The 23,379-nt window shown below is 36.7% G+C and overlaps 1 protein-coding gene and 1 non-coding gene across 2 annotated transcripts in view; both read right to left on the reverse strand.

Annotated features, from left to right (window-relative positions):
* The window catches only part of LOC124391261 (A disintegrin and metalloproteinase with thrombospondin motifs 7), a 56,611-nt gene extending 37,784 nt beyond the window's left edge, over positions 1–18,827 (reverse strand). The window contains exons 1-9 of the mRNA XM_046857731.1: positions 18,428–18,827; positions 16,999–17,366; positions 15,491–15,668; positions 15,143–15,330; positions 12,918–13,001; positions 12,180–12,304; positions 10,829–10,978; positions 7,003–7,146; positions 3,919–4,063 (exon numbers count right to left, since the gene is read on the reverse strand). Of these exons, the coding sequence (XP_046713687.1) occupies positions 3,919–4,063; positions 7,003–7,146; positions 10,829–10,978; positions 12,180–12,304; positions 12,918–13,001; positions 15,143–15,330; positions 15,491–15,668; positions 16,999–17,366; positions 18,428–18,536 (1,491 nt within the window). The 5' untranslated portion in view covers positions 18,537–18,827. The remainder of the gene's footprint in view (positions 1–3,918; positions 4,064–7,002; positions 7,147–10,828; positions 10,979–12,179; positions 12,305–12,917; positions 13,002–15,142; positions 15,331–15,490; positions 15,669–16,998; positions 17,367–18,427) is intronic.
* trnai-uau lies at positions 8,601–8,693 on the reverse strand. The gene is given in 2 exon segments: positions 8,601–8,636; positions 8,656–8,693. It is a non-coding gene; the product is annotated as a tRNA-Ile (tRNA).
* Positions 18,828–23,379: the final 4,552 nt, after the last annotated feature.

The following is a 23,379-nucleotide window of genomic DNA, read 5'->3' on the forward strand; positions in this document are numbered from 1 at the left end:
TTTTCCTATTTACAATAGGGCTGCAACTAATGATTATTTTAATAATCGATTAATCAGATGATTGTTTTTCTTCTTCGATTGAAAATTGTTTTAATTAGATTTAGTTTATATATAATATATATATATATATATATATATATATATATATATATATATATATATATATATATAATTTACTTATAACTTATAATAACTATATAAAAATCAAATTCAGGGTATTTATTTATAAAAAATGTACTTAAAAAAATGCAAAAGCCACATATTGAGATTTACTGTCTTTAATTTTGACATTTTATAAAGTTTTTAGTGGCTGCTTTGATTTCTCCTTGAACAAATTCACTCATGCTGGGTTGTTTTTTCTGTAAAAACACAAAAAAAAACCAACCAAACAAAAAAACTGCATTTAAGTAATTGCAGATGGCAAGTTGAAAACCATGCTTAAAAAAAAAAAAATCAATATAAAATATAATACAGCATTGTTTTGACAATTTTTGTTTAAAGAAATACAGACATTTTGTTAAGTTATGAAGATATAAACATTAAGAATATAGAATTAATTTGTATAAATTATTTTATTAATTTTGACAATTAACATTTATTGTACATAAAATGTATTATGTATAATAATTAAATGATATATGCATTCATTAAATATATACACATTGAAAGCAAGCATTTGCAAGTATAGTAAAGCTGCAGTAAATCACTTTGGAAAATAGATAAGTTAACTGTTGTAGTAGACGAGTGCTTTAAAAAAAAGAATTAAATGGAGAAATGCAGCAAGCTAACAGGCTTCATTATTTTCTGCTGCTGTTACTTGCACTTTTAGATTTAGTGTTTGTTTGCACCGTTTTTATTGAATCCATCACTATGTCACGAGCAAGCTGATTGAGCAACCTGATGCTCACGAGTCACGACAGAACAGATCCAGTTAGACTGTCTCAAAGTTAGCAAACAAACAGTTTACACAATAGCACTTTATTAAACTATACAATTTTCCCATGATGAGGATTATACAGTTTTTGCTCCCCGTGCAGATGTTTCGCCTTCATCACATGTGTGTTTTCTTTTCAGGCTGCTGGTTGACCAGTACTGTCTCCCATTTCACAATGTTATCTTGCCGTCACACTAAGCCGTAACTTTAGCAGCCCAAATAATTGATAATGGCATTCATTGACAATGACTTTCATTATTATTATTGATTTAATAATATAATTGAATAATAATTATTGATTCAATAACGTCTATTCACATGGTAGAGCGATTGCAAAGACATGGTATTGTTTAGTATATTTTATTTTACTACTTCCAACATTTTGCTATTTCTTTCAGCACTATTATTGTTATTGTTTTTGTTGTTTTTAGTATATTTTATTTAATACTTTTTACAACTCTAAAAGTTACAGAACTTACTTATAACATGCAAATAAATTAAATATATAATTTTTCATTTTTCAATACACCGTGAGCTTGTTTATGACAAATCCAGGACCTAACATCTCTGATAAGAGTCCTGACAGTTTTCAGAATGAGGTCAGAAGAAATAAAAGCATGACGTACGTGACATTTTGACAAATGATTGGAAGACGTTTGTTATATGCCAAATGCACAATCAGTCAGGGCCATCTAACTGTCAGAAAAAATCTGTTACAGGTTATAAGACAAACACCGGTAATGCTGTGCGACATTCCACTATATCTCAGTTCTAAACAGTGACTGGTATCTGATGCCCTTTTGTTAGCAATTCCACAATTAAGATTGTAACAAACAACCAATTTTATTCCTTTAAACTGTTTTCTGTTTCTGCAGATTGTTGATTTTAAGAAATAGAGATGTATGAAAAGATTTATTAAAGATTTATGATAGTGTTTTGTTTTATTGTTGCAATTTTCAATACTGGAATTCAATCCGGAAGACAATCCGGTCTTGGCTAATAGTATGCTTGTTTACAGGTTAAAGAAGGAAATCTTAAAATCATCTCATGCTGAGCAACTTATAGTATATGTATAAATGGATACAGAGACTTCCTGTAAGGCAAAAGTGATGTGTGTGGTCCAGTTTTCTTCCTGCAAAAGCTGCAAGCTTGTGTATTGCTCTATTCTTTCCATTTTGAAGGCACAAAACATCTCTGTGGTAGTTCTAGTTCTTAATGAGATCAGAATGTATTTAATTATCAGCAGGATGTCTTAAATCATCTCAATCTCCTACAAGCTCCTGTCAGTCATGGCAGCCAATAAGGGGTAATGGTTCCGAGGAATGCTGCAAGTTTATTCAGTCTCAGTTACGGGTAAACACTGATCTACTGAAACACCATGCGATGTGATAAATGCTTATGGCTCAGTCGTTCTCTTGTGAACTAAGAAAAGTTTCCTAATCGCAGCTCAAATAAACAGTCCCATCAGCTTTAACACATACTAATATATATTAAAGCTGTCATCAATACAGGATATAAAATCATATTAAAACCTTTTTGGCATTGTTTTTTGTCTGTTTCTTTTATAACCCAAAAGTATGAACAGCCCTCTGGCTAAATAATAGTCATTAACATGAATTTGATGCTTTTATGCAACACGATTTACAATTGAAAGAGGATAACACTGAGCATTTGAGGGTTATGGGTCTCACTCTATACTCTCTGGGTGGGTAGATGGCAAGAGGGAAAGAAAGAAATAAGAAGTTAACTATTTATTCCAAGTGTATTTAGCTGCCCGTTGTATGTGTATTATTAGCAGTGGTTTGAAAATAAATGCACAGGATGGCTTCATATGTTTTAGAGGAAGCACATTACCCTCAACTATTCAATCTGTGTTAGTTTGTGTCCTGTGGGTTAGAGGAGAGCTAGCATATTGTTTCAACCTGAGATGGTTTATAAGTTATAAGTTGAAATCACAGCATAACCAAAGTGCCACAGATGGCCTTTTGAGCAATTCCACTCAGACTTCTCCCACTCTCCCTTCCCCACTAAGAATGTCGCTCTGCCTTCTGGTTTGACTGAGGACATCACTCCCCCTCCTGCCCCAGCTGAAGACATCGCTGCACCTCCTGTCCCAACTGAGAACATCACTCCGCCTCCCTGTGTGGTGGAGGATATCTTTTTGCCTCACTGTTAAAAGTAGGAAGACATGTTTCCTCCCTGCTCATGGGAGGACTTTGCTCTGTCTTTCTGCTTGGTGGATGATGTTACTCTGTCTCCCTGCTCAGTGGAGGATGTAACTCTGACTCCTTGGAAAGTGGAGATGATCGCTGCCCCCGCTCTCTTTGCTGAAATCATTGCTCCCTTCATTGCTTGTTTTTTCTTGTTTATGTTTCATCCTATTTAATGAGAAAAAAATGTTTTTTTTTAAACGCACTACGATGCCAAAAGATAAACTCCAGAGAGAAATAGTTGTGAAAGGAAGGAGGAAGACAGTGAACAATGACTTTCTTGGTAGGCTACTGTTTAGATACAAGCCGTTGTAACGCGTTGAGTCTGGGTCAAGGGAGAGCTCGCTAACTCCATTTGCAACAGAAATCCGTGTAACAGACACTGTCTTTCATTAAAGCCTGTGTAAAGTTCATTAGTTTTAGTGTAGACTTATAGACAGGTGTGGCTTATTTATGTTCAAAATAAAAATCTTTGTCAAATTCAGTGGGTGCGGCTTATATATGGGTGCGTTTTATAGTCTGGAAATTACGGTAAATATTGATGTAGTAAGAAAATAGGCTATAAGTGCTGTCATGTGTTTCACGGTCTAATGTTCAGTGTGGTTCTATGTATTTGTTGCAAAACCATGACTATGAATATCAAATTTTGTTTTTGCACCAACAGATCCTGCTTGGAAAACTTTTTTTCCAGAAGCCTGATATGGATCGTGCAGCTGTGCAGGGTTCGCTAAGGCCATGTGGGTGTGAAAAGTGAATAGAAAATTGCTGACTTACGTCCATGTCATCACAAAGCAGCGAGCTGGAGCCATACTGGAGGCGGCACTGGTGGGCGGCGCTGTAGAGAATGCCAGGTAGCACAGGCTGAGAGGCAAGTTCATTTTTGCCAGGAGGGTCATCCAGACACCAGCCCCAGCCTCGACTGTTAAGCAGGAAAACAGAAAAACTCACACTTCATTCCTATACAGTGAAAGCAAAATGCTTTATGCTTTTTCACTTCCTGTCTTTTTATTCTAACAGTTAATATAAACTCTTTTCATATTTAATTTACATGGACATATGTAATGACAGTTCAATGTATAATAGTCCAAAAGAGTTTATATTTAGTATAACATGCTCCTGTTTTGCAATTAATCTAACTTAATTGCAATATATGACAAATTTGGTGGTTAAAACACAAATCACATCATAATCAGTGACATATAATTAATGTGAATTATTTTTTTATTCATTTGCATACCATGGAGTGTTTTTAATGGTTTGCAAGGCCAACTGTCAAAACCCTTAAGGAACTCATGACTGAAGAATATATTGCTTCTTGTTAAGAAAAGATTCATGATTTTAATTTAAGATATAAGACCTCAATTATTCAAAGTGGTTAGAGAATTCAATTGAAAGTCTTGTTTTTTAATAACAATGTTGCATTGTTGCAATAATTGTTGAATTATATTATTCAATATGTATTAAAAAGGACTCAGCACATAAACAAGATAAGATTTTATATTAGAAATCATATTTATGCCATGAAAAGCAAAAACAGCTGTGAAGTTAATAAGGAGAACGGACTTCCCTGAGTTGAATACTGATCAGATTATCTGGAAAGGCCATACAGTGCTAAAGCAAGGGCCAAATACACATTTTCAGAGGCAGAGCGAAAAACTGTCACTGCATATGAGACCAGTTAACAAGCTTTGATTCAATCCCTGGCTGGTTCACATTCCAAATTTTATTTAAATAAGATCAAAATGATTTCCGATCAAGTCTATATGTTTCTTGGAAATTCAACTAGAGCCAAGTTCAGATACCTGGCAACCATCAATAATTTATTTGAGCCCCAAGGCCTGAAGACACAATCAATCTTCCAAAACATCACTTATCTAGTGTCTACTGTAACTTTGATCACCTTTTCAGCCTCTTCTATGCATTTAACACCAAACTACAACAGCACTCTCTTTCATTAGTAAAAGAAGGAAGGGAGGGATGTTTCATCATATGTGCCGTGTCATGGGGAAAACGTGGCATGAAGCCAAAGGCCTGGGAAAGCCTTCAAGCCTATCAAAAGTAACAGCCTTTGGATATTGTATTCTGAATAAGCTCTGTTTAATCAACCATAGATAATTCACATTTGGCAAACAAGTATTCACAGAAGTATAAATGCCTATTAAGTCGCTGGTTTCTTTATCATCTCGTTTCTTAGTTCCTTTGGCTCTGCTTCTTCCCACCTGATAAATCATTGATATGATTTTTGGCATAAAGTATATGACTCAAAGAATTAGAAACGCATAGTGATCCGTGGAAAAATGTTTCTTGTGTATTATGTGTGTGTGTGTGTGTGTGTGTGTGTGTGTGTGTGTGTGTGTGTGTGTGTGTGTGTGTTTGTGTGTTGAGTGGGAGTTTTAAGTAATGACATAATTTTAGTCCACTTGTAATCTTAGAAGGAAGTAAAAGTCATGGGATGGCCCTGCTCATATCTACAGGGTACAAGGGTTTCCTGAAAAGCTTGATCAGCATCAAAATGAAATCAAATTCTTTGGCTTTTGATTTGGGATGAGACGGCTATGGCGACCCCTAATGGGAGCAGCCAAAAGAAGAAGAAGAAGAAGAAGAAGAAGAAGAAGAAGAAGAAGAAGAAGAAAAAGAAGCTGTCCTAGTGGCCCCAAGTGAGATCACTACACTTTTTGAGGGCTTTCCTTTATTTTGCCACTCATCTGTATATGTAATAAAAAAGATACGGTGGCGAGCAGTGAGCATTTGAGTATTCAATCCGAGATACTAACTAAACCTGATAATTTTTTTGTATAGTAATGTTTAATGTTAGAATGGAACATTCATATTTATTGCTGATTTAATGCAATATGTTTTTCATTTCTTTATTATTAGGCTTGATTATACTGGACATCTGCAGTACATTACAGTGTAATGAGCTGTTAATAGAAATAGAAAAAAATAATGTATTGGAATGAGCATGTTAACAGTAACCTTGCAAATCTCATAGAGCCGCTAATAAAACACATTAAAAAAACATTGTGAGCAATTATATTTAGAAATTCAATGGTACATGCTCATGGATACATACACAGTTACTGTCAATACTCACAAACGTTCACAAGTCAATTCAGGAGTAATAAAAAAAAAATCCTCACCACAGTGAATAAACTGATTGTGGGAAAAGAGGATAGATCTTATCTAGCTGCAATGAGTAAAAAAAAATATCAGCCAGAATGGTTTTAGTAATAATTATCCAGCTTGGTTTGGTTCCAAGCCATTGGCTGCTGTGTAAAATACTCCCTAAGGTGCCTCACCTCCCTCCAGTCTGATCCGTACTGACCTACGCTTAATGCACTTCAGCTGGTGGAGCAAAACTGACAAGAGAATCAACACAGCCATGTTGTCGCTTGGGAAATCGATGCTGTTTGCACCTTCTCTGGCAGAGTCAATTATAGATGAGGCTAACTCAGTCCATGTCAAACTTCATCCATCAGACACAAAACAAGCCCAAAACAAATCCAATGGGTGACTCACAGTAAACAGAATCTAATCATTGTGTCTCAAGGTGATGCTTTTACACCCACATTTTGAACTCATTTTTAAACATAACATCAAATGCTGCAATTTAACACACTGGCAAAAGTCATTTCGCTCCACATGGTCCAAAGCTCTATCTGTAACTCAGTCAGAAGAGTTACATCCTGTGTAGTATCCTATTCGAAACTCTGTAATCAGAAAATCTCAGTTCAAGACCGCAGCTGAGCCGAATAAGGGCACTTCAATGAAGAAAACGGAAAATCTGACTGATTGCTAAGGAAAAATGATATTTATAGACAGAGAGAGAAGTGAAAAATCCGCCAGTGTGCTACTCACTCTAGAAAGCGTGTGATGTACTGGCGGCTGCACCGTGACCAGTTGGGTGGAGATGTTCCATACAGAAGCTGAGGAGACATGACAAACGGCCTTTTTCCAATTGGCTCGCAGTTATTGCTGTTGCCATCGTGTTCGATCCCGAAGCTGCAACACACAGTGGTTGATGACAGTATGACAGAGCAATGAATAAAGGGATTATTATATTTCCAGGCACATTTAAAAAAAAATGGTCATAAGTTATAGCTTCTGGCTTGAAGTTTCAGGAGTTTCAATGCATTTATGGAGTTTCAATGGATTAATGTGAAAAAAATTCAGATAAGGTATAAAGTTGATTTATCAGCCTTACACATCTCTATGTTTTTCTATTCATGCATGCTACAAAATACAAAAGATTTTAATCTTCAACAAAATAATTAAAATTTCCCAGAAATGAAAAAAAAAAAATCATTAAAAAAACATGAACATTTCTCAATGCATTAATGCATAAAATGTTTTATTCCATTTACAAAACAATGGCATGAGCTGTGCAACGTGCAGCATGATACATGTTTTCTTTTTATATTTAATAAATTTATATATTTAGCTTTATATCTCTACTTCAGCAAAATAAGACACAATTTATGGAAATTTTTCAAAGGAGCGAATACTAATGCAATGAACTTTAATGCTAGGCTGAGGCTCTAAGTGCTAGTGATCACTGCATTTATTTAATGAATAAATAAATAACTAATGTCTATTTTTAACCTGGTTTATATTCTCAGGTTAATGTGGTATAGTATTTGGATGATCTTGTTATTGATGTACAATGTAAATGATGATCAAAGGTTCCTCACATTCAGAAGATTTACATTCTCTGTCTAAATCTTTTATACACACCACTGAATTGTATATACAGGGCAGAGTGAACATGGATTAGTATATGGCTAAGTCTTGACTCCACTGCTAATCAGCTAAAAAATAAAGCTCATACAATGTCCACAACTGTGTCACAAATAGGAAGAGAAAAGATTAAAAAAAAAAAAAGCAGGAAATGCATGCTTTGACCAATGTAGGGAAATTAACAAACGTTTACTTCTAAAACTAATAAGAAAATAAAAGACAGAACATGAAAAGGGAAAAAAAGAACACAACCCACCATGTCTGAGTGGTGAACTCGTAAAGTGTTTGACATGGAGGTCAGGAGATCACCATTTCTGTCTTATTTCAAAGAGCTGCATGTGGCAGATTTATGTTGTGCTACAAAGCAGCCTTATGTTCCTCGACTGGCAGCTCTTGGGCAAAACAAGGAAAACGAACTATATATTGGACAGATCTGAATGTAAAATTCACCTATTAGTAAGGATACATATGGTATAATACACTATAGTTTTATTCACAATCATGTAAAAAGCTTCATATAAATTAGTGGATGTCCTTTTTCTACATATCCAAGCTTATTAAGACCACAGGGCCTGCTATAACAGAGTGAGATGCAGCTCCACAGCATTACAACTAGAACTTTTAACCCCCAACACTCAACCACTTGAGCACATTCTCCAACTATAATTCCTAAGTTATGCTTTTCAAAGAACATGTTTGTAAGCTGTGTTTAAAATCTATGCTCCAGGTGAGGCTCGAACTCACAACCTCGGCATTGCTTCGCCTGTACTGCTGTATAAGTACCGCGCGCTAACCGATTGCGCCACTGGAGCTCTGTAGAGAATTGGGACAACACTAACAACATGCTTTCATAGGAAACTATTTGCTAACAGACCAACACAAAGCACAGTTTTTGTTACCACCCTAAAGTAGATTATGTTACTTAAAAGTGCATGTCTTGAAATGACATGTTCCTCTTTCATAATAATAAATTGTTAATAATTTATTTTGTTTATTCCATAAATCCTTCCAGAAAACCTTACTATTTTAACAAATACACACCAAATCTTTTTGGTGTATCCAATGCTAATTTCCCGCAGTTGTTTCAGGTGCAGTTTTTCTGTATGTGTCGATAAATTGAACTCTTACCGATTCTGCATTATGGTGAGTTACATTTTCAGATATATGTAATTAAATTAATAAATTATTCATATATGCATATATGTATATGTATAATAGTAATATAATTTGCACGTTATTGCTCTTGACAATTACAATTACAATTCATATACCTTGTGTTTTCAAATGGGACACTGAACTCCATGATAATTATAGTCTTGTGTGGTGTTGCCCTAAACACTTATCAAAGGCATTATAAAGAAAACAAACAACAGATGAGCCCCTAAACCACCTTGTACCACATAATCAAACATACAGAATTCCTTTGATGAGGACCACATTCAAGTTCACACTCACACCTCTCTAAGTTGTTTCACATGCATACGGATGCTGTTATTCCGCTTATAAAAAGTAATCTCGCTCAGCCTGAGAGATTCCACGCCACTGTAATCTCTTTATGCCAGTTATGCTAATGCTATTTCCTGTTAACAGCTAAATAAAACAAATAAAACATGTATATGTGTTAGATAACATATTAGAAAAAGGACATTCATTATATAGAGAGGAAACCTATGCAAACAGGCATGCTTTGTCTAAAAAAGCTAATTGCTGCTGGCTAGAAAACAGCAAGATTTAATATGCTCTAGGGAATATCGAATCGAATATTTTAGTAATTCGGTATCCTAACGATTATTCCATCGATTAATGGAGTCATCGGGTAAGAAGCAGTTTTTCTTTATTAAAGAGCAATACTGAATATACAAAAGTAAATAAGACAGGTCTCTTAAAATGAACTAGTAATTTGATTGAATATCTGTGAAAAGTAAACCCATTTAGTGCATTTAATTGCCATATTTCATCAAAATGTAAATAGAAATAAATAAATAAAAACAACATAAATAAAAACATAAAAATGAATTCCAAATTACCTAAAAGAAACACACTGTACAGGGTTTTCGTTATGTTTTAATTTGAAATTATCGCAAACTTTGGAATCGTTCTGCCAGAGCACTTCAGATTTTAGCATGTGGTGCATCAGTAATAATAGGCCATGGAAAAACACAATGCTCTGTGTGTAGTAACAAAGTCTGCACGAAGCATCGAGGCAAATAATTTTTTGTTTTCGAATTACTCGAGGTACTAATTGTTTCAGCCTTAATATGCTCTATAGAAACAGGTCACGTTTGTGCAGGATTTGGACACTACACATAAAGGGATTAAAAACATGTATCTGGTGAGGATTTCTGTGAGGAGATTTATGTAAGGTTTATGAGGTTAGTCTCAAGTCTCTGTGTTTTGCAACAGCCAGAGGTTTTAGAGCTGCAACTTCATTCCCAACTCAGAACGGAAAGCTTGGTGATTTCTCATAAACAAGTCAAGATACACTATTTAATAGAATAGCTCTAAATCTTGTCCAATTTAACTCGGAAATGAGAATTAGTGTCAGGTCAAGCCAGATTACAAAGTCTAGCTCCTAACATGCACCACAACCACCAAACATAGCCACCTCAGATTACACCTCCAAGAACATGCACATAAACACAGAGACACACATTCTGCCCTGTTCTCAATTGTAAAACTCTGAAGTAGAGACAGCTGTTTGCAATCACCTACTCAAACACACTTTTAAAAAAAAGCTCTCAGTCACCAAAAGTTCACAAAGTATACACTCAGCTTACCTGTTTTTGATAATATCAAGCCTGTTTTCTGTTCCACAGGTATCCTGTATCCTGACCTAGCCTGTTAATGACCTTGACCTTGCCTAGTGTTTTGAATAGTTTCCCCAGATTTTAATCAAATATTTTGCAAGTTAGCAGCTGATAATTGAAAGTGTGTTTAGAGGACTTACTTATGTCCCAGCTCGTGTGCTATAGTGAAGGCCAGCGGCAGTCCTGTGTCCTCATTGATGCTACAGCTGCGATGAGGTTGACACATTCCCGCCACATGAGAGAGCCCTAGTGTCTCACATGGCTTGTTGGTGGAAGCGCAAATGTCTTTCCTGTGCCAAAAAGAATCGTTACTCATGACTATATTAAGCACAGAAACCTCTTCCAGATCTCATTTATCTAGGCTATGGGCTGTGTTTCATTTCCCAAACATTGTAGAGTTTGGCATTCTCGTTATTTCTTTTATTGCTGTGAAGAGCAACATCTTACGAACAGAAATAGCTTAGAGCTTTGCTGAAAGACAAAAAACATAAAGAAATATACAATGTGCACCAGTATCATAGAATTCACAATGATACAATAGAGACTATTCCTTTTTTAAAAACAGTAGTGTTTGCTGACAAAAGTTTTTTATTCTGTGCTTAACTGTAGCTGTGTAGCTGTCATATAAGACTTCTGCTATAAGTAAATATAGGTGCTAGCCATATTTCATGTGAGATGAGAACACTACAGTGAAAACACTAGTAAGCTTTCTTTATTTTCATTATCACACTACACTAGCTAAATTATTCGCTATATATTTTTATGTTTCCAGGAATATGGGACTGGGCAACACAACAGGCTGACAAGATTTATATTGTTACCAAGTATTTTATGTCATAAAAAATGGTCATGATTTACATCAAACATATTGAAAGATTTTCACTTATGACAGCTACCTCATGGTTTCTGAAAATGTCTTATTTTTGGAGGATGAGAGCCCATTTGCATATCCTTTTCTTATCTTAGACGCAAGAAAACAGGCCAGAAGATAACTGAAGTGAGAGAGAAGAGTGAGGCTGCCAATCATTCTGATTGAAAAAATATTTTGATTGACTCATCTGCTGGTTTTAATATGAGCAAAAGTATGAGGATGTGACGTGTGGTTGGTCTGATTAAAATTATTAAAATATATTTTTTAATCTTTCTTCCCACTATTTAAATGCACCTACTTGATTAATATTATTTATTATGATTGATGATGATTAGCTGCATTAGGTTACATTAATAATCGATGAACTTCCATGACTTTCAACACCATAATAGTAGTAATAGTAATAGTTAATTGTCAATGAAATATATTTGCATTGACTTTTCTAATCTTCAGTTAATCTATCCTGTAAATATTAACATTTTGCCAGTTAACAGATGCACATATGCTTATTAAGGTGTTGATTATTGTATACTTCTGAATAATTTTTCTAATGTTATTAATGGTCTATTAATTGTAATAACAGCTAATATAAAGCAATACCAATATGTTTATATAAGCACCTTGTAAGTAGGACAGCCACATCGTGATGGACTGGATGTTCATCTCCCTTTGTATTCAAGTGCTTTTGCCATTTGCAGAAACTGTTGAGACTATTGTCTGCATGGTGAGTAATTTTCAAGTCTTCCTGAATGCAACATAACAAGAAACACAAAGAACAATAGCAACCAAACTATTATAACAATTAAAACACATGAAATGCAAATCATAAATTGAAATCTGTGGATTCAAGTATTTTCATGAAAGCCTAAATAGAACCTAATAGAGCATTTTTGGGGTGGGGGGTTGGAGTCATTTTAAAAAAGCATCTAAATGGCACCTTAAACACATGTGACCTAATCATAAACATAGATGCACAACCACAGTATGGACTTATTTTAACGTTGTATCATAGCCATTATTTGTAGTACCCACTACTATAAATCCTAAAATGATTAATACTGGTTAAATCTGGTTTATTTACTTAGTGGCTCACCTCATCTTGGTCTAGCAGAAAGATACACAACGCTCCAAAATTTTTGGCACAAGCATGTAAAACAATGCACTACTTTGAAGTTTTCTACCTACTACTACAATCCAGAAATATTACTACTGGATACCTCAAAACCACAGTAGTGATGCCACCAGCAAGTTGAAAAGTAACCATCAATACAATCAAAGTATTAAATGTACCCAATAATACACACACTACTAGATAGCTCCTTTATTTAATGTCCAGATCTCTCAACAGGCTGCCTCACCTCATCTTGTTCTAGTAGAATGAGACGCACAACAACAATATTGATGTTATTTCCAATGCTCGGGTCCCGAAAAAGCCCTGCAACCTGCAAAAAAAAAAACACCAACAACAGCAGAATGCCTAATGAACATACAATATAATGCAAAAACAGCACTTCAAACACAAGTGTGCTGCATGAAGAGTCAATATTGAAATTAAGTAGACAACAAACTCAGTGAAAAATGCTACTTGTAATAAACTAATGAATTCACATAACAGATTGTCAACCACTTCTCCTAGGGGTGTGTTAAATAGAGAACATATCTTTGGAGTCTGTTGAGAGCTACTTTCACAATCAAAGCTTGATTTGCATTGTGCTAGTAAACAATGTCTGAAAGCATGGCTATTTAAGCTAATTACTGTTAAGGAACTTAAAAGCATACTCATGAGGGTATCTGTTAATGGACCAAACACCACAGCCTCATTAAATGAGCAAACTGATTGAAAGACAGAAATCAATAGAGGTTTAAAGGGCATATGTCTGCTGCTGGTCGATAATAAGCTGACACTAGCTTTAGAGTGGCTCTGAATTCAGCTCAGGTCACTAAAACACAATCACAAATTGGCTGAGATGACGGTGTAAGGAAACAGCAGGATTTAATTATAATATTTTTCTATTGATTCTGGGTATTATAAATTATTTTCTTAATTTTTTTTACCAGAACAACAAAGAACGAGAAATTCTTCAGTAATCGGAAGCAGGTGTTTACTTATAAGAGGCTCAAAAACACAAATCCAAAATGCACTGTCCTGTCTGTTGAATTTCCAGCTAACATCGAAGATTAGGATTTTTTTGTTGTTGTCATTGTTATATCATTCTCTTATTCCAAAATATAAAGCTCTCATTCATTCTCGCTTGTCTCTACATTCCAAGCTGCAAATAGTGAAGGATTTTTCACACACGCACCCACACATGCACACACACATACACACACACAGAAAAAAAAACACATAATGAAACCCATAGCAGAAGAAAACATTTTAAAACAGACGTTCTTCTTTGTTTACTCTTTAGCATGGAATCTACTTGGGAAATTTTCATCTTCACTTTTTGGTTAAAAAAGCATTCACATGCTTTTCTAAATAGCAAATCCGTTTTTCTTACTCAAAACATCGGACATTATTGCACAGCAGTCAGACATGGTTTTTATTTTGAAACTGGTACTGAGGTAATCAGGATAAAAGATTGTTTAAAAATGCTGTTTAACATAAAACTGTGGAAATACAATGTTTCCTCTTTGCACCAGGTCCATCCAACCTAACAGAGAGTCTGCAATGAAATCGTTTTGTTTCATGTTTCAGTAGGGCTTTTCCTTTAACAAGGCTTTCAGTAGCAACAGTTCAACCAGGCAAAGAAACTCCTAAGTGTATTTTGGAAAGTGTGGCTAAGGGCCTGCAGCTGTATTACAGTGAGGTCAGATAACTTGGATCCAGTTCAACGGAAGGAAAGATGTATCAGTGCAGTACAGAGACTTCTGCGGTGTTCGCAGACTTCTGGTGTTAATAATAAAAGGAGACAACTTGAAAAGTACATGAAAGTCGATAACGTGTCGTTTTGAATAGTAGAAGCTGTGATATATATATATATATATATATATGGCTTATTTCCCTTGATTTGTGTTAGAATATACAATTTGGCCATATATGCTACCTGCATTCTTGAATATGGCAGAAACATAAACATAAGCATACCTGAAACTCAGTTTGAATTAATGAGGCTTTTTATGTCGTTAGCATGTTTCATTTATGTTTTGTGTAGCAAAATTTTATTTATATAATCCTATTGAGTCGTCCGGTTGCTCGATTTTAGACAAGCATCGTAGCAGCACTTACACTTTGTTCATTTTAATAAAAGAGATTTTAATAAAAAAAGACCCTACAAGAACTTTCTCATCAGCTGTCTATAGGTGCATCTGCAATTACATGACTGGTGGTTAGCTCATCACATTAAGTGTTCTAATATTGAATATCTCAAATCATGAAAAAAAATATATATTTGATACTGTCTACACTGTTGTCCCAATGTTATTCAAATTTCTTAATATGACTATAAGTGCTGACTAAAGTAATTCCCAATTCAAATGTTAAGTAAAGAGGAAGGAGAGAATGAAACATTTCAAATCTACGAAACCACAAGGAAATAAGAATTCAAAACAATTGGAATGAACACAATAAGGAAATACTTACAATGTTCATGACAGCCAGAACATAGCTCTCCACTCCATTCTTGCCATAATACTCCACCATTTTTGTGTCAGCCACCACAAGAGTCTCCACCCATTTCTCCCTGCTGATGGAGCGCCGTCTCCTCCGCTGATGGTTTTTCTCCCAACGCTCTCGCTGCCTCTCTACTCGCTGTGCTCTTCCACTAACATCTGGCAAAGATATCATCGCAATCAATATCTCTCTGCTTTCACGACTGCACATTTTTAAGCTTTAGAAGATTTAGTAGTTGCATGGACTGGTATCAGTACACAAATCCCCTCTATTCCTGTAGATAAAAATACAGTAGCGAGAGTAGCACTGGACTTTCACCTTTGACTCCGCAGGTCCCATTGGATGTTTTCCCTTCAAATAACGGCTGCACCAGCTGGCCGGTCTGCTCAGTAGTATGTCGCTTGAAGATGACATGAGCTTGTGGCTCTTCTGATCTGTGCATTTGCTCCAGCGGCCTGATGAAGAATTCCTCCTCTGAGAGTTTAAACAGCCCTGTCTACAGAAAAAAGCCAAGGTCAGCCCACGCTGACACTAATTACAAGTCTCACCAATTCAAGACATATCCTCTTACTATTATCCTTTTTGGACTTTCCCTCAGTCTATTTAAAGCACTTGAGAGGAAAAAAACTTGAGGTTGTAGTGATGTTAGTGATTTTTCTTATTTCAGCTGTTTTTAAGGCACTTTTCTACCAAGCCACACAAGTTTAAAATTATACTTTACACTCAAATAGGCATCACATGAACCTGTTACATGGCCTGTCTTTTGTTAATTTTATTACTTTGTTTACAGTTAAATCACTTTTATTTCCCCAGATTAAAAATACAGTATATACAAAACAGAATTTAAAAAAAAGTGTAGTATTGTAAAGGAATAGTTTCACCAAACCTTTAAATCTTTGTATTCGAGGAAACTATATAATGGCACACTAAATTAATGCTTTATTACCAAATTAACCAAAAGACAAATAGAAAATGCTAGAATCAACTATAAGCTAAATAAATATTGTGCAGTACACAAGTAATTGTGATACACATTAGCAACTGAGTAAGGAAATACATTTTTCTGTAGAACTTCAAGTAAATACTATAGTGAAGTCTAATGACCTGAAGAGTGCAAAATCATTACAAGGACTTGGGTGGAAGGTGTATAATCAAGATTTCAGGCTTTTTTGATTAATCTACATAAGATTTCGTTTGTTCCAATAATAAAAAAAAAAGTTCTCCATCTACTAAACATTTCATTTTAAACCAATTTTTTCTTCATTGAATTATACCTATTCTTTGGTTTAATTACAAAAATGTGGCAACAAAAAAATAATAAAAATTAAAACAATAATGTTAAAATATAGTTGGTGGTAATTGATAGACATATAAATAATAACATGATAAATCTAAAAAAAAAGGTCCAGCCACTCTTAGTGCTGGTCCCAAACCCGGATAAATAGGGAGGGTTGCATTAGGAAGGACATCCAGGATAAAAACATGTGCCAAATCAAACATGCGGATGATCCGCTGTGGCGACCCCTGATGGGAGAAGCCGAAAGAAAGTTTTATGATATATCTAAATAAAAAATACATTTCAAATGCTTCGCTACATGCTATGCTATGCTAATGCTATCTCTCTTTAAAGACAGCTTCAAACCTTTAACCGAGACCAATCCCATCCTTCGAATTTTATACAATAAGCTCTGTTCAACTATAGTTACTGTATGTTCAGGAAGTGAGAATGTAAATATGGAATATTTTGATGAAAGTAAATTCATTATCATTGTGAAAGCGGTTCCCCTATTAAACATCCCCCATCGTATTTATTCCAGCTAGCATACCAAGCCATTGCAGGTGCTCACAGCTGCTTGCCCCTTAGCGGTTGATTCACTCCGAACCTCTCCGAGAAAGTAGCACAGAGATTTGCCGGCAGAATGTAAAGTGGAGCCCTTAAGGCTACCTGATCGCCGTTCTGTGAGAAAACCAGGAGCTAGCAGATATGGGTTTAGGGTAAGATTAAAAAGCAAGTCCTCTCCATTGTATTGTAAATGGTAGAAAACATGAGGCAGGCTTTCAGTGCTGTCCGCGGTCTGCCTCCGACGGACTCGGCTCACACGGTAGGACACGAGGTTCGAGATGAAAGCTCCATCTGAATCCACTCTCTGAGGGTGAACAATCTCGTCCTGGAGAAGCCCTTCAGAAAAACTACCTGCAGAAACAAAAAGATGGTTATTACATGAGTTATTACAGAACTCTCCTTCTTTTACAATAACATTTAATGAGTTATTTTTCAGCGATAAACAACAGACCTCAGTACTGCTAAGAGCTAGATGCAAACAAAACATTTCTGCCTGAAACAATACTAGCTAAAAAAAGAGAATCATATGGGGCTTTAAGACATCATGTTTATTCATGCATTTCTCCAGAGGCTCAGTCAGAATCTTCCATTGTCTTGAAAGCTCTTTCAACTGAAAGCATTGTTCCAATTTTGACCCAGATGTCATGAAACAGCAGAGAGAAACAGGAGACAAGGAAGTTTCCTCTCCAAAACCAGCCAGAGTGTGACGATGTTGGGCATAAGACAGGAAACAACACACAAACAGTAGCTTTATTTATAAAAAAACTTAAAAAATATATTAAAAAAATATTTGTTTTAAAACATACTGCGAAAAAATTACGATCTTTTTAATAGACTGGTAATTCATGCTAACAAAGACATTCACATTGCACAACCGTGTCAAGATGTCAATAGCAAAACTGAATAAAGTATAGGCCCAACATTTTCCCTTCATATCCTCTTTCTCCACCTTCTGCTGTTTTGTGTAAACAGCTCTAAGTTGTAGTTTCATCCTAACATCCCCCTTATCAGCCTGTCCTAATTCTATCAATTTTGTTCTGGAAACGTATTTATTTATAAATTAACGTGTGCTTGTTTAATCCAGAATCAATTTGGGGAACAACATTTCTTTTCCACTCAGCTGCACTGCTGACAGCTCAATGAAAGCCTGCAGCATCACATATTGAACTGGCAACCCTTTCACTCATCCAACAGAATTGAAAAGTTTTTGTTTGTTTGTTTTTTGCAGAATGATTTCTTATGCATTATTTGTTTTGAGAAGATTGTAAATAGTCTACAAAAGACTGTAAAACATCTTTTTTTTTGCGCGCGCGCGTGCAGAAGCAATTGAGCTCAGAACACAAGAGCAGAACTGATTCCTCGCAGACACACATTCATTCAAGGTCAAAAACTATAATGCTTCTCCAACTCACCTGCAGTTTCATACAGCACATGAGAGTCTGCTCTCTGTACAATGCTCAGGAGTACAGCTGGGAGTATGAAGACCAAGCAAAAGGCGCAAAATCCGCGCTTTGAGTGCATCCTAAAAGCTGAGCTCAAGGCTTGTGCACTTAAGCGGTCTTTCTCACACACGGAAGGTTATTGTAAACGCCTTTCATTTCGCAGTACAGATGTTTGCAGGAACTGAGGACGCAAGCTGAGTGGATCCATGCTGCAGGATGCGGCGATCATACACCCAAACTTTTCAGCTCTCATCAGCGCGAGTCATCCCGAGGAACCCGAGTCGCCCGAGCTAGAGCTGCAGCAGGGGGAGTCCCGACTCAACTGCTGGGACAGAGGTTGCCAGATTGTATGCACAAAACTTCCAAACCAGTAGCGACTTCAAACCCGCCCAGATTCACTATGAACCATCCCCATCTCCGACTTTGCCAAATTTCACTTCCAATCCCAACGCGTTTTTGTCCCAGCCCTGCCAGGGTTGCCAGATTTTCCCGATTAAAAAATTGCATGGGGTTTGTGTGTGTGTGTGTGTGTGTGTGTGTGTGTGTGTGTGTGTGTGTGTGGAATAAGGCTTCTCTTTACTGTGTCACTTACTAACTAAGTACTATCTAAGTACTAACTAAGTAACTATGCCACTTAGCACTGTGAAGATGTTAACTTAGGAAAATAAATTTTTCTGATTTTCTATAGTTTTGAAAACAAATGATGTGACATTTGACCACCTGACCAGTGATTAAACTCAAAGGGCTACAGCCAAACTTTTCTAAATACTATCCAGCTATTTAATCACTAACAATTTTCATTTTACTTTTCATTATGTCAACAAGCAGAAGTAATATGCACAGCTACCCATTTTAGAAATACTAACCATTTGCATTGTTTCTCAGTTAAAAGCAAAGTAAAATAGGATCCGTGCCAATCTGGCAACACAATCTGAATACTGCAGCTCTCAGTCCAAAATCAAACTTTTCTTCCTCATGAATTTTGCTGTACCGCCTCTTGGCTGGACCGTGTGGGAGGACCGTGGCCCAAAGAGACAAAGAAATCTAGACACGCATGATAAACCTCCCTTTTAATATCACTGTAGTGCCATTCATCCACATGCAGCCTTATGATAAAATTATTCATTTTGTCTTTTTTTCCACAAAATAAAGTCAAGTTTATTTCTATAGTGCTTTTTGCAACTAAAATGCAAACATAAAATGTGACATTGTATTTTCTTCATTGATTTCTCAGCTATTACTGAATACTAATCCCATGCACTCTTTTGAGATTATTTCTCTCAATCTGGTTCGTGTTTCATTGAGATAAAACTTGTGCATAATTTTTCAGGAAGTTGCTCTCATCCACAATTATCAAACTGAATGAGACTTGGTAGAATCCATATCTAGTCATTTTATCCATAAGCAACTTGTTTTTAAAAGAAAACAAAACAATCACAGTGGATATTCTGACTTTCACTGGTATTTGTAATAACTGAGTTTTAGTTTTGTTTACACTTTCGGAAAGAGAAAAAAAAACCTCTTACTTGCAGACAAATGTTAAAACGTGTAATTTAATATGCATTTAGCAACTGCAAGTTCACAAACTAGCCTAAGATATATTAATAACAAAAAAGGTCTGATCAGGACTATATGGGTTTGACTTATTGAGAGCTTTTAAACCACTTTTTTAAGTCACTCTGGTTAAGGGCATCCCAATTCTGCTTCTTCTTTTGGCTGCTTCTATTATGGGTCACCACATCCGATCATCTGTCTCCATACCCCCCTGTCCTCTACATCTGCCTCTTTCAAACCAACTACCTGCATGTCTTCCCTCACCACATCCATAAACCTCCTCCTTGGCCTTTCTCTTTTCCGCCTTGCTGGTGGCTCCATCCTCAGCATTCTCCTACCGATATACCCCATGTCCCTCTTCTGCACATGTCCAAATCATCTCAATCTCACCTGCCTCACCTTGTCTCCAAAACATCCTATATGCGCAGTTCCTCTAATAAACAAATTTCAAATCCTTTCCATCCTCGTTACTCTCAACGAAAATCTAAGCATCTTCAGCTCTGCCTCCTCCAGCTCCGCCTCCTGTCTTTTAGTCAATAACTATACAACATTGCAGGTCTTACCAAAGTCCTATAAACTTTCCTTTTCACTCTTGCAGATACCCTTCTATCACAAATCACTCCTGCCACTCTTCTCCACCCACTCCACCCTGCCTGCACTCTTTTCTTCACTTCTCTATTACTTTGCACCCCAGGTACCTAAACTCCCCCACCTTTTCCACCTTTTCCACGCAACCACTCCACTGCCCTCCCTCTCATTCACACACATGTACTCTGTTCTACTCCTTCTGACTTTCATCCCGCTTCTCCCAGCACGTACCTGCACCTCTCTAGGCGCTTCTCAGCCTGCTCCCTACTCTCACCACAAATAACAATATCATCCGCAAACATCATAGTCCATAGAGACTCATGTCTGACCTCGTCCATCAACCTGTCCATCAGCAATGCAAACAGGAAATGGCTCAGAGCTGATCTTTGATGCAGTCCAACCTCCACCATAAACTAATCTGTCGTTCCTACCTCACACATAATTGCTGTCACACTGTCCTCATACATGTCCTGCACCACTCTCACATACTTCTCTGACACACCTGACTTCCTCATACAATACCACAACTTTTCTCTTGGCACCCTGTCGTATGCTTTCCATAAATCCACAAACACACAATGCAACTCTTTCTGACCTTCTCTATACTTCTCCATCAACATTCTCAAAGCAAACATTGCACATGTAATGCTCTTCCTCAGCATGAAACCATAATGTTGCTCACAGATGCTCATCTCTTCTCTCAGCCTGGCTTCCACTACTCTTTCCCATAACTTAATGCTGTGACTGATCAGCTTTATTCCCCTGTAGTAGTTACTACAGGTCTGCTCATCTCCCTTATTCTTAAAAATTGGTACCAGCACATTCCTTCTCCATTCCTCAGGCATTCTCTCACCTTACAGAATCTGGTTAAACAATTTTATTAAAAACTCCACTGCCATCTCTCCTAAACATTTCCATGCTTCTACCGGTATGTCATCTGGTTCTACCGACTTTCCACTCTTCATCCTTTTAATTGCTGCTCTCACTTCTTCCTTACTAATCCTGTCCACTTCCTGCTTTACCATGTCCACATCATCAACCCTTCTCTCTCTCTCATTTTCCTCATTCATCAGCTGTTTAAAATATTCCCTTCATCTTCTCAACACACTCTACTTACTATAGTCAACACATTTCCATCTCTATCCTTTATTGCGCTAACCTGCAGCACATCCTTCCCAGCTCGGTCCCTCTGCCTGGCCAATCGGTACAAATCCTTTTCTCCTTCCTTAGTGTCCAACTTCTCATACAGGTCCTTATATGCCTTCTCCTTTGCTTTGGCCACATCCCTCATCTGCTGCTGCATCTCCTTGTACTCCTGCCTACTTTTCTCATCTCTCTACAGATCCCAATTCTCTTTCACCAACCTCTTTTTCCTCATGCTTTCCTGCACTTCCTCGTTTCACCACCACGTCTCTTTTTCTTTCTTTCTCTTTCCAGATGTCACACCAATTACCTTCCTAGCTGTCTCCCTTATCACTTCTGCAGTATTTGTTCAATCATCCAGCACCTCTTCACCACCTCCGAGCCCCTGTCTGAACTCTTCCCTGAATCTCACACTACAGTCTTCTTCCTTCAGTTTCCACCATCTTATTTCTTTTCAGTCCTCACTCTCCTCTTCTTCTTTTTTTTTTTTTTTACCTCCAATGCCATTCTACAGACCACCATCTGATGCTGTCTAGCTACAACACCTTACAGTCTCCAATCTCCTTCAGGTTGCATCTCCTGCATAGAACATAGTCCACCTGTGTGCACCTTCCTCTGCTCTTATACGTCACTCTATGATCCTTCTTCTTCTTAAAATACATATTTACCACTGCAGTTTCCATCCTTTTAGCAAAATCTACCATCTACCCATCCACATTCAGCTCCCTAAGGACATACCTACCCATCACCTCCTCATCACCTCTGTTCCCTTCACCTACATGGCCATTGAAATCTGCAGAACTCAGAACTGTTCATTGCACTGACCTGAAAAGCAGAAATAGCATTTATCATGCAAAGTAATGAGATCCAGTGCTGTTCAGGGGGCCTACAATATTTTATTTATTTTAATATTATTTTATTTATATTTTATTTATTGGTCCATCTTGACTTAATACTTTTTGTTTGACCTTGCAGCTTCCAATAAGTAAGTTTTTCTTCAAAAGATGAATTGGCTGTCCTAAAGTACCACAACCTTCACTTCTATATCTGTTACTTATTTAATCCTTGAATTCTCAAACGTGAATCTTTGCTTCAAGTCTAATAACTGCCCTGCTGACTGCAGCAGCATCCTTCACTCCAATGTCTGTTTTCCACTGACCTTAAATTCTTTATTTTCAATATTGCTTCAGCATTTTTTATGCTTAAGAAAATGTGCATACTGCCCGGTAACATACGGGTTGGTTTTAAACCCATTTTTTGCTTTATGGCTTACAGGACTTACTAACAGGTCCGGTGACTTGGTCTGACTATATGTTTTTTTTTTTTTTTTTTAGTCAAGTCAAGTCAAGTCAAGTTTATTTCTATAGCGCTTTTCACAACAGACATTGTCTCAAAGCAGCTTTACAGAAATCAACAGTTAAGGTGAATGGGGTGTATTTATCCCTGTTAAGCAGCTGTGGCGACTGTGGCAAGGAAAAACTCCCTTAGATGTAATGAGGAAGAAACCTTGAGAGAAACCAGACTCAAAAGGGGAACCCATCCTTATTTGGGTGACATCAAGAGTTTGATCATAAATCTTTCAACAGTACAGAACACTGGAGAGTGAGAACTAACATGAGCACTGGAGTATAAGATTA

The sequence above is a fragment of the Silurus meridionalis genome, chromosome 9 (genome assembly GCF_014805685.1).
Source record: "Silurus meridionalis isolate SWU-2019-XX chromosome 9, ASM1480568v1, whole genome shotgun sequence".
NCBI lineage: Eukaryota > Metazoa > Chordata > Actinopteri > Siluriformes > Siluridae > Silurus > Silurus meridionalis.